Source organism: Copidosoma floridanum, unplaced genomic scaffold (assembly GCF_036245765.1).
Source record: "Copidosoma floridanum isolate Cflo_tuat_1 unplaced genomic scaffold, Cflo_Japanese_pri ptg000009l, whole genome shotgun sequence".
Classification (NCBI taxonomy): domain Eukaryota; kingdom Metazoa; phylum Arthropoda; class Insecta; order Hymenoptera; family Encyrtidae; genus Copidosoma; species Copidosoma floridanum.
Genome location: NW_028321886.1, coordinates 6,699,768 through 6,712,003, shown reverse-complemented (window position 1 = coordinate 6,712,003; position 12,236 = coordinate 6,699,768). Strand labels below are relative to the sequence as shown.

At 44.4% G+C, this 12,236-nt stretch overlaps 1 protein-coding gene across 3 annotated transcripts in view; it reads right to left on the bottom strand.

The window, feature by feature from the left end:
- The window catches only part of LOC106636082 (uncharacterized), a 35,435-nt gene that overhangs the window by 4,187 nt on the left and 19,012 nt on the right, over nt 1-12,236 (bottom strand). For all 3 annotated transcript variants that reach the window (XM_089589438.1, XM_089589440.1, XM_089589437.1), the window contains one exon: nt 11,114-11,284. In XM_089589438.1, the coding sequence (XP_089445564.1) occupies nt 11,114-11,284 (171 nt within the window). The remainder of the gene's footprint in view (nt 1-11,113; nt 11,285-12,236) is intronic.

The window sequence follows — 12,236 nt, the reverse complement described above, 5'->3', positions numbered from 1 at the left end:
GAAATAGACGAAAAAAAGAAATTCACGCTGAAATAGGTTTGGCAAAAATCCCTACCGAGTTTGCGGCCGTACGTATAGTTGTTTACATAAACTATTGTTGACGAAAAAAAGGAAAAATACCGCTCTATATATAGACACACTCGTGCGCACACGTCAAGTTTTGGGTTTTTTTTACCGTTTTGTTTTCGAGCGAGAAAAAAAACAACACTCGCATCGGAAAAACAAGTGTGTGCAAACGGATGACGCCATCCACGCAGCGTGTAAAATATATTAGGGGACGAAACAACGACGCGGTGTTCCGATGTAGGTATATGAGCCGAGGCCGATCGCCGTTAATGACCGAATTGAACCAACTCAACGAACCGAGGCTTCAACAAAGGGGCTCTCTTTTTTTTTTTTTCTCTCCTCTTTTACTACGATTGTGTACACTCGTTTGGAATTTTCACGCATATACTACACTTGACAGAGTCGAGTTTTAAAAAATCCAAAAAAAATCGTTTAGCCAAATTCAGCGATCCAGTGAAGATTCCTAACGTCACATGATGTACAAGAGCCATTTACCAGGTATGCAAAAATAACACACTCTCAATGCACACAATGCCGCGCAGTAGGAGAAACACTTTGCCACGCAATATTGCGACTTCGTATACCTCATACTACGACGCGTTGGTTTCATTACGTCAGTCGCTGTTTTTAGTTTTTTATTACTAGACGAGCACTCGCCATATAGGTGTAACGTGACGCAACACATCCATTTGTCCATACCGTATGCAGGTGGACACCCCGAGGTGTTTGTATATAACTAAAGGTATACTTTAGAAGTGTATATTCTTATCTGTTTTTGTTTTAGATTATCTGTCCAAGGCCTCGGCACACCATAAAAATTATTTTAAAAAATGGCAAAGCAAAGTCATCACCGTACCGATTACGGCGAGTCAAACTCAATATCCACCTCGTACGGTTGCTATGACATTCGCACACAGAGATACGGGAGCCTTTGGATTCACGTATATATTACCGACGTGTACAGGCAACTAGTGTGATTTCCGAAGCAATTCGACTTGATCAAGTACGTACACGGAAAGAGGAAATGGGCAGTCGGAGAGCGCGCGCCCCTATATATACTCCCCGGAAATTCGTTCCGTGTGCATATATGAATTTGTCAAATCCCAACGAACGGAGCAGCGAGAATTTTCTCCTCGAACCCTTTCGCCGCTCTGTACATGTATATGATACACGTATAACTGATGAAAGTGCCAAACAATGAAACTATATGCGGGAGAAGCAAAGGACGAAAAACAAGAGTCCGCGTAAGACGGCCGTTTGGCCCTCGGCCAGCGAAAGCGCAGTTTGCACAGGGGTAGGGTGACGATGAAATTTTTTAAAATACAGCAACTCAAGGTGTTAACGCATAAGGGAGCGTCTCCAAAGAAAAAGGAGGAGAAGAAGCCAAGATGAGCTGTTTGAAAGCGCGAGAGCTTGCAACAATTTTTGTTTACGAGAACGCGCACGCGCACTCGCCTTCTTTGTGTGTTGTTGTTACCTTTTTTTTTCCTTTCTTTCTTTCCATACGCTTCTTTGTTTTGGCTCAAAATTCTCACCTCCAAGTGGCCCAAGGTCAATGTCGCGTATACTTGGTTTCGTCTCCTCCGTTTTCTCGATTTCTCCTCCTGTCTCAAGAGTAAAAGGTCGCGCGCGCGAAAGCTCGACTTGACTGCTCGTAGGTGATGGGTACGTATATTTATACTTAATGCATGACGAGGGGAGGGGGGGAGGGAAAAAAATGTTCTCTCTCAGAGTCGATAACGGAGGTACATATTTATAGATCAACGGCTGCAGTGGCGTCGGACCGTCGTTTTATATCGCTGGTCGTCGGGGAGGAGAGCTTTTTCTCAGAAGAGGCGATTACACGCGAAAAGAGAAGAGGGAGGAAAGCTATATACTACTCACCGGGGTTTTATAGTCTCTCGGTATACGTGTATATATATACACCTACAACACGCCATGCATATACACACGATAGTAAGGGCAAAGCCTATAGAGCTTTTCAACCCCTTAGTCTTAGTCTCTTGGCTGCTATAATATATACATATACGTATGTAAAGATACTTCACTTTTGTAAAATTACGGAACAATGAGAATCGAATTTCAAACGTACATATATCTCGCAACTTTTGATCTTCAACGCTCGTAGAATTTTCGCGCAAGCTCTCGATACCCCCTTTCGGTAATCACCATGTCTCACGCAGTTTCGTACAAAGGGGAGCGAAACAAAAAATTATTCCTCCAGAGGCGACTCCCCTGTGCCACAGCTCTCGAGACGAGTATTTAGTGGCGTGCGTCAGGCGTTGCTTGTGTGTGTGTCTTTTCTGTTTTGATTGGCCGATTAGAGCGGATTAGCCCGGACGCCCGCGTGTACTCGAGCTTCTGCTTCTTCTCTCCTCGTTCGAGGCCGTCTGGTATTTTTATTTTCGTTACGCGTCCGACACAGATTCAACGGGGCATCCCGAACAAATGCACCACCCCCTCACGAGTATATATATATACATGTGCGGCACATACGCGTACAGATTAACGAGTCACCCGTCTTTACTGCTCTCAATCTCGTTACTCGGATGCATCGGAGCGCAATAAGTTTTCATCCCTCCCTCGGGAAATTTAATCCTTTGCACCCCAAACCCCCCCTCCCCCTGTCATAAACGACTGTATATATTTATACAAAAGAGCATGGCTTAGGCTTTTCCTCTGAAAGCTCGCGGTGCCGTGATTTTTCGACCGACTGGTGGTGTAGTTGTATACGGCAGAGAAAGCGCGAACTCTCCGCCGAAACGGATGATTATTTATAGCCTCGCGTCTCTACCCCTCCCCCCCTCTCGGGCAGGGCGCACGTATTTTTACGCCACGTGCTATATACCCCTCACTGCCGTGCACATACCTTTGTATATAGGTGTATTCGTTCGTTTTCTTTGTCGGTGCAAATGCCATTGTTTGCTATTATGTATAGGTTACTAAGTTTATAAATTGCTCTCGAGGGTGTGCGTGGGTGCGGAATCGGCCGGCCCTATACTGTATAAACTTTACGTATGGTATAGAATACACGCGTAATATAGGTGGGCTGTATATTATGCATACAGGTACCACTGATCTGTCGGGCATCGAGAGGCAAAATATATATTAAACCAAGGTGGAAAAAGAGAGCTTTCGGAACGCGGGGTGGGTCCCTGTGAGTACGCGACGACTATGAAGGTTTCTAATTGTTTCCGCATACCATAAGTCAGATGGTCGTTTAATTTTTTTTTTTTTTTTTCCCCTATTATAATATAGGGTGACACTTTGCTCGTGCACACTCTGTGCGAACAACAAATCTGTTGTACATATATATACTAGTGAGTTTTTCTTTTGTTTTTTCCATCACAGATGTGTGGTGCTTGTCGTAGAAGCTCGTGTGCCTGTATATGACGGATTTAAAGAACAATGCGGAGCAAATTTAGGACAACGGCCTGATGGGAAAGAAAGAAGGAAAGGGATACGTGAAAAAAAAAGGAAGAAACTTTGCGGCGCATGTACCTGTATCATATACAATGCTTCTGGACCACGAAAGGCGTGTAATGTGTATCGTTTGCCATAACATTTGAAACGCAAAGCTTTTACGTGTACTGAGGAAGAACATGTTTGTACGATCACCAAAACCAGTCGAGTACTCATGGATAAAACACGCGGCATCGGTACAGTCAAGAGAGAGATAAAAAAAAAAAAGGAACATCAACGCGCACAGAGAGAGTGCGTAAGTACTTGGATTAGCGAGGGGCAGGGTAAACGGGGTCAATTTTCTTCATTTAAAATTCCAGGGCGTCCCATTTGTATTCAAAACAGCCGCACGTGCAAGAGTGGGCGTTTAAAATTAACGACGATCATCAACCATGTAAATAAGTACATACACCATAGACCATACAATATGCGCGCGGTGTCTCCCTGTATATAATTCCGTGTACGGTATTATACATTGATCCAGTTAAAATAAAAAAAAAAACCGTATCGAGTAGTGTATGTACACGTTCGTTGACAAATAAAAAAAAAAAAAAAGCTACCTTGTATCGAGGTTGTCCCCGTCTTCGGCCTCTTTGGGCACTTTGATCACGTAGTAGACGTGACCGCCGTGACTCGTCGACATCTTCTTCCGATTGTTTCCTCCACCTCCTATACCCACCCAAACTCCTTTTTATCAACGACAGCGTCCTGTGCCGTACGCATCAGAGGCCGTGAGTATTATGCGCATTTTCCTACGATTGTGCACCACCACTCGTTAGCCGCTTCGATTTCCGGATCATCGTCACTCTGGTGCACACGCGAGAGGGCGGGTTGAAGAAAAAACAAAAAAACTCTTTTCGCTCGAGATGAACCAACTCGCTCGCGCACTGCCGCTTCTTCCCCAACTTGGTCGCCTCCACGTGGTTTATTTCGGTCGCCGGATTCTTTCGCCCGGCGCGTGTGTTTTTCTCCTCACTGCCAAGTAAGAATGTACGCTATAGTCGCGTTACATTATCGTCCCTTTTTGCTCCGTTGTTTCGGCACGCGCGTACATGTATTGTAATTATTGCTGTAATGGAAAACATGCCGGGTAACGGCTCTCTCTTGCACCGATGCTCGCTCGCGGACTCGCTTATCGCGCGTGTTTCGTCGATCATGCGTTTGGGGAAATTTTAACGGACGATCGAAACATCCTCGGCCCAAAGTCCAAAAGCACGCAAGCTTTTAATACCCTTTGGGGCCGGAAATAACGCGTGACCTACTCCAACGCAAACATCAATTATATAGGTACACTCGGCAATTAAATCCAAAGTTAACGGCATCGAATTGGACGTATATTATATATGTAAATGCACGGCGCGCTTGTATCGGTGCTCGTGTGTGACTTGGGGGACCACTTGGCGAGACAAAAAAAAAAGGGGGGGGAGGGGAAAAAAAAAAAGAAATCTCGAGAAAAAGGGAGCTAGCACCTTCGAGTGTATAGGCATCCGAAGAGAAGAAAGTAGCTCGAGATGCAGACACCTCCCACACACACACATCCTACGTGCAGTAAAACCAAAGACCTACTTCGAGGAGTACTCTGTACCTATGTATACAGCATCCAAGCCCTGACCCATTTCCGAGTCCCACTACCTACCTATACTCAAAGTCCGTACATTTTTATTAACATTACACGTGCATAGTGTACACAAAGCCAATTCTCGTGTGATGGTGTGCGTAAGCTCTCTCGCGTATATGGGTAAGGCCGAGCGCGAGAGCGATAAAATTTTATTTATTAAATTTATTGCGTGCAACGCGCTCCTGGTATCCATACGGGAGGCTCTCGCGTCTCATTAGGGAACTTTCTACTTGTAGGAGTGGGACCACCATCCAAGTTTCAGCTGCACCGATAAAAGAGCCGATTTCCGCTTTTTACACCGAGAGACATGCAGATACGGGAAAAAAAAAAAAAAACACTCGTGCATACCGCGCGTCCTAGATTTGATTTTCTTGAAAAAAAAAGCCTCTCGTGCACTTGAGCGATTTTTATTATTCTGCAAGATAGCCGAGTGTGGAGTCGAAAATTTACCAACCCCCCCGCCCAGCAAGTTTTTGCAAAAACCATCCACGACGGTATCGTTTCAACGAGTGCAGGTTCGCGTGCATTTTTATATACGTACTTCCACTTTTTAATTTCAACTTTACGAGTCTTTTGTCGCTATGCGCGTAAACCACAGGGGCAAATGTATGGTTTTGTGGGTAGAAAAAGCTCCTAATTCTTATCGAGACTTTTCCCGCCAGGTACTTTTATGCTTTTCTTCCGTGCGCTCGTACAAATCGATACCAGCCGGTTACTGAAATATATACAACGTGCACAGTTTATGAATAAATAAGCCTTTAGTAGGGGGAGGGGGGGGGGCACCGGAAAACTCGTGCATCGATTTCTCTCTGTAAATTTAACTCTGGCATTGAAAATATTTCATACCTTCTCGCACGTACAAGCGCGTAGGATAACACATGGGCATATATATACGTTCCTTTAAAATTGCGAATTTATTATACGTATAAAAACTTGGGTAGTTCATGCATTGGTTTATTTTTATTTGCATGTATAATTAGAGAAATCCGCGTAAAATTTACTACATAATACTATACTATGTAATAATGTTTCAGAGGTAAACATTAATTTTTTTTTCTTCTTCTCCTTTGAGTATATACCTCAAATCTCAAAAAAGTCACGAAATACGTGTTAAAACAAAAAATATCGTTTTCTCAACATCTTCACCCCAGAGGTACCTATACTTGCTCTTTGAAAAAAAAAAAAAAAAAAAAAAAAAAAAAAAAAAAAAAAAAAAAAAAAAAAAAAAAAAAAAAAAAAAAAAAAAACAAGCGATTGCAAAACAAGTACACACCGACGCGCACGACACGAACGACTTATTCGACACGAACGGAGAGACTGCAGAGGGCACAAAACCATCCAAAAAAGAAGAGACGAGATTACGCCTTTCGTGTCAAAAGAATGAAAAAAAAAGAGATTATTTTTTTGCGCACCCGCGAGCTTTTCCTTGAATGGTCGGACGAAGAGCACGACACACGAGAGCCCTAAAAAAGGAAAAGTTGCGTCCTCGCATCACAGCTATGGATAAACTAGTGCGTTGTCGTTGTGGCGTATATACATGTACTTGTATTTGGAGCATTAGCCCCGATCGCGAAAAACCCAAAGACCTTCGCGTCGAAGATTACTCCTTTAAAAACCAAGGCAAATAATCAACGTACGCGTAAAAACGTAGTTAACAAACGATCGTGTGGTTATACCTGTCAATCGATTACAGAAGCTCATTCAAAACAGCCGGAATCATTTGTATACATATAGAAGCAACGCACCCACCCACGTAGACAATGGATGTACAAATTGGGGGTACAACATTATAGGTACAAAAAGCCCGAGTGTAAACAACACGATAATACGACGGTATATGTTTCTTGGCTCGTATCCATATATAAATACACTTACACGCGCATCTCGGGTAATATCTGCATGTAAGCATATACGTAAAACACGTATAATAGTCGTGCAACAAACTCTCGCGCGATATATCGATTCTGTCCTCTATACCCTCGGTCAACTCGAACCTCACATGCCTCACTAACTGGATCAACCATGCACGTATGTACATACATATATACAAATAATCCCCGATGTCGTCAACGAGAAAAATATATGTTTTTGTTTTTCTTTTTTTTTTTTTAATACGCCCAAATGTCAAGTCCAAGCAATCCACAAGCTCGGCGTAGTCGAGGGTATAGGGTGCAGGCGTTTGTTACATGGACTCGCTTTATTCCGCGTACACCGAATTTGGGTCAGGGCCAGTGTTGCCACGCACTGCAATATTATATATGTACATGCAGGATGGGACTGCGTGCAACCAACGGTTGTAAGTTTCCTCGTGGACGCGGAGGACTCGGGAAGCGAGCTTGCAAGCTCTCGGTGAAATGGAAAAGACAAACACGTGGTATCGTACACCTAGGCATGGGAAGGGCAATTATGTGACGTTGCCCCGGTGTCCCCCGACCATACGGCGAATTCTCGGAAGGAAAAAGAGAGCTCGACCCAGTTAAAGCGACGGACGCCCGGAGGGACGACGTGTAATGGAGAGCCGAGGATTAAGGGAAACGCGATCAAGCTCGCCGAGTCAACATCAAACACGTATATCTATATTATGTAAGGGGGCAGGGACGGTGCGTGATAAATGGACTGCACGAGAGGCGCGACGCATTAAAGAGACACTATTTATGTATACAGATGACCGTAAAGTGCAAGCGATCGAGCTTGCGGCTCTGAAAGGACGAGGAGGTTTTAATTTCTCGCGCGTATATATTGTCGTTGTATTTCGCAAAAGCAACGACACGCGTACCTATGTAGGGGTATACAAGTGATGAGTGCTGGGGTGCGTTAAGCCGAATTAACCTCGTTTATTTGCTTGTGCACCGTTGTACACGGCAGCGGACGTTGTACGCCCGACAGGGACAACGTCGGTGACAACAGCGGCGGAAAGGCGTTAAATACCGTTAATCGTAGGTGTATATAACGTGAGCAAGGACACGAGATTCACGGAATTGGACTTTTGTTTTTTTGTCATTTTTCCAATTTACGGGGACAAGTGATGGACTGGATTTTTAATCATCTCGCTGTGATTGCTCGTCCAGCCCGAGCTAAAGTAAACTTACTCTTTGGGCGGGAATTCAATTTGCTTTCGGGTATACAAAAGAACCCACTCCACATGGTATACAGGAAAAAGCCCGATAGTTTTCAAAAACTCCGATGGTAACGATGAACGAAAAAAACCACGCCTGGGGCAAGAAAGAAAAAATTGTCATCCTTAGTCTGGGGACAAAGGGCGGCCAATCAACTCGGAGAGTATATGTATAGCTACTTGATATTTTTTTTTTTATACAAAATTACAGCCTCGAAAAAAAAAAAAAAAAAAAAGAAAATGCACTCTCCCAGCAATTGTAATAACAGCTCCTTTTTATTTACCCGACGGCAGTTGGCACGAGTGCATTTGTATCGAGTAAAAAAATCCTGAACAAGACGAAACGTATACATTGTGTTATTAATCAAGCATAAAGAAAAAAATACAGGGAGCACATATGATAGAAACACCGGAGAAAAGCCACTCGCCCACATCGGACGTAGGGTACATCGTAGTTATCGTTATCATCATCGCCGACGTGTAACAACAAAAGCTGTCAACGGCACCACGAAAAGCCCTTCTCCAGCGCGTACACTACAAAAAAAAGGAGGAGGGGGGGGGAGGTATCATCGGCGCATAGAGAGCTTTTATCGCGCGCTACCCGCACAATCTAAATGCCACCCTACACTGCACCCCCGGCCCACCCAAGCCCCACACGCGCTCAACATCGTACACGTATTACAAGCTTCACGTGCGAGAGCATCGGGGAAGGGAGAAACAACTGCACCTTTCATCTTTCGCGGGGATTCACCATAACGCGCGTATTACGCAACGGCGCGCCGGAGCTTGCAGCGAGAGTAAAGCTAGAAGGAAACCGAGGCGCGGTCCCTCCCTATTTTGCGCTTTTACGACACGCACACGCGCACGTATACACTATTATTATGCTTTGCAACGCATATACGTATACATGTATATGTATAGATGTATACGATAAAGGTAAGAAGTGCAGCGCGCGCGAGCTTGGAATCGAGCGGGAGCCACCTTTGGCGCGGCGTCGACCGACACTACTGCCGCGAGCTTAATAGCCTGTGGAACCGGGGGTCGTGCGCGCTCACCCACGCTATATCGATCCTCCATCCTCGCCGCCGCTACCGCCGTTCTCGTCGCCGCGCGCACCGTACCAGCGACTCGCTCGCTCGTCCGAGCTTTCGTGTATTATATGTTGGGCCTGACACGGTGCATTGCAGGAGAAGGGGGGGGTTACTCTTTTGTTTTTCCGGGATTGCGTGGATCGCCCTCCACCAGAGTTTACCTCGATGGACTCGCTTTTTTTTGGGGGGGCTGTCCCGATGGAGCCACCACCCCCGAGAGCGATGCCCCTGGTGCAACGGACAGGCCTTAAAGCTTCGTCCTCGCGAAGGATCCGTGTGCTCCAGTGGCCCAATTTTCCTCTCCACGGCGGCTTCCCCGTCCCTTTGTCCTTCGGACCAAACTCCATGCCCCATTCTTTGGATATAATACGTGATCTTGTGGCTACGGATTTACACGTCGAGTCTTTATTAATTTGCCCCAGGTGCTGTAAAATATTCATCACGTAGAGGAAAATTGTCAATCTTCAAACAGCTCGCGCGTCGATAATCCGCGCAATAAAGCGCGCGCGCGTGTGTTTCGTATTTTCCCGTCGATGATGCAATTTTCCGGCTGATTGTTCCCGATACGCGACACCGAGAGTTCTCTTGTGCACAGTAGTCCACTTTTTACATATGCGCGGGGAAAAGCTTTGCTTCGTGCATTGGTCCATTGCAGACTATCGGGTTTCGATGCTGTTGCTTTCCCCGTCAGTGCAAAAAAAAAAACTTGCGGAGCTCTCTCTCTCTCTCTCTGGTGCAGAGTGCTTTTGTATTATACGAGTATCCGTGCCTGTACAACTTTATTACGTGGTTTTTACTCTCCTAACTCGATGTCTTGGGTTTCGAGTATCTCGCGAATGAAAACTCGACCTATACGCTTGTGGAAAATTCAATTTCATCGATCACCTCAGGACACGTAAAAACATTGAATTCACAGCCACTAATGTGAGCATGATGGTGTTCACACTTAACAAATGCGAGTAACGTTCGGCCTTGGCATAAATAAATAAATATCAATTGCCACAAACTTCCTTCTCGTATATGATATGTACGTCGCTAATTCACCGCTTATTACTTTCAACTCGAGGTAAAATCGCAACTCCAACCCTGCATACTGTGTACATGTAATATATTGTAGAAGCGTCCACGCGTCCCTGTAAACATCGAGTCGTCCCCGTTCCACCGCTACTCCGGTCGAAATACCTCGCCAAAAAAAGAAGAACCGGCGTCCCAACGCCGCGCATGTATGGATGAAAAAAAAAAAATCGCGCACAGCACTGTATGTATATAGGAGCTAACGGGTGCTATGATATATGTTTAATTGGCCGAAGAAGCCGTTCGCGCATACTAATCGCCACGGCAGCGTTGACTTATACATCGAGTCGAATGGATGATACGTGGATGTGTCTGCTCGCAGTCGAGGTGATGTCTCGGGAGTCCTACTTTCGCGAGAACCCGTCGAGTTAAAATAACGAGAGATAAAAGCAAAAGAGTTTTGAGGCTTGGATTATTTCCTATATAACATATCTGTACTTATACAGGAAATATCATAACAATGCCTTTATATGTTTGGTCTCGTATCATACGTACGGGTGAGAAAGCCTCAATTTTGCACTATAGCTCGAGGTAACGGAATTATACTTACACATATTATACCGATGCATTTTATGCATATATATGTATGTTGTCAGTTAGGACGGATGAGTAAAACAAGGGGTTTTTTTTTTTAACCCTTTAAGATGAAAATTAAGCTTTTGGTTGGAAAATTAGGTAAAAATGTACCTGATTTGTGTGTGATAGGTGGGTACCGTGTGGTCGGTGTGTGCGGTCAAAAGTTCCGCGGGACTAGCTGCCATGATGTCCACTGGGATCGGATCCAGCAGGAGAACGCCAGGCGTCGACGGAAACGGTTTAGGCCCCAGTAACGATACGCGCACCTTTTCTCTCCCTTCGCTGAAAAAAATTAACAAAAAAACAAAGTTATACATGTTGCATGTAAATCAAAAGTATATAGTTGTTAAAAAAAAAAATGGGCCTGCACCACATTGTCTGATTTTACATCAGCACTTATATATAAAACGGTGTGGTTGGATAATTTATCATCGAGAACAGGCAGAGTATGTACCTTCCTGCCGTCCTTACATCACGACCATAAAGAGCAAAGACCATTGAAAAAAAAAATTAATTATTATGATTAGGCACGATGCGGACCTCGTTACAGCGTGTGGTTCCATGTCTCTCTATCCTCGTGGCACCAAAGTTTAACGATTTAACTATTCGCATCGCCAAAAGGGGCCACGCATCACCTGCTCTCGCTCGCGTGATTATTTCGTATTAAAATCGGCCCGAACGCCCGAGAGCCCAGACACGATAGCGCTAAACAGGAGCAGGTGATGCTTGTTGCGATGAGTCGGACGCTTACAATACTTTCGTACGTTTGCTGTGCGCCGTGGGGTTTTCGGGTGCTAAAGGTGCTTATTGCCGAGCGATTAGCGACCGAGGCGCGCGCGTCTCGACAATTAACGGGGAAGATTACGCATGGTGCGTCACATGATATTGTATTTTTTGATCATTTCGCAGACGGATTTCAATTTTATACCAAATTACTCGAAAATTTCTAAAGTATCATTCTTTTTTTTCTTCGGAAAGCTCCAACTACGTGATTAACTGTTTTTTTTTTTTTTTTTTTTTTCTGGAAATACCCAAGCAGTGAGGTAAGCCTTTTGTTGAACTACTCATGTACCAATTGATAAATAAATTAATTAATTAATACGATAAATGAATAGCCGATAAATCACTGCGTAGCTAAGTGCGCTCTTGGATTAAAAAAAAAAAAAAAAAAAAAAAAAAAAAAATGATATATAGGTATCTCTTTAACTACACGAATATTATCTCTCTCTTTTTT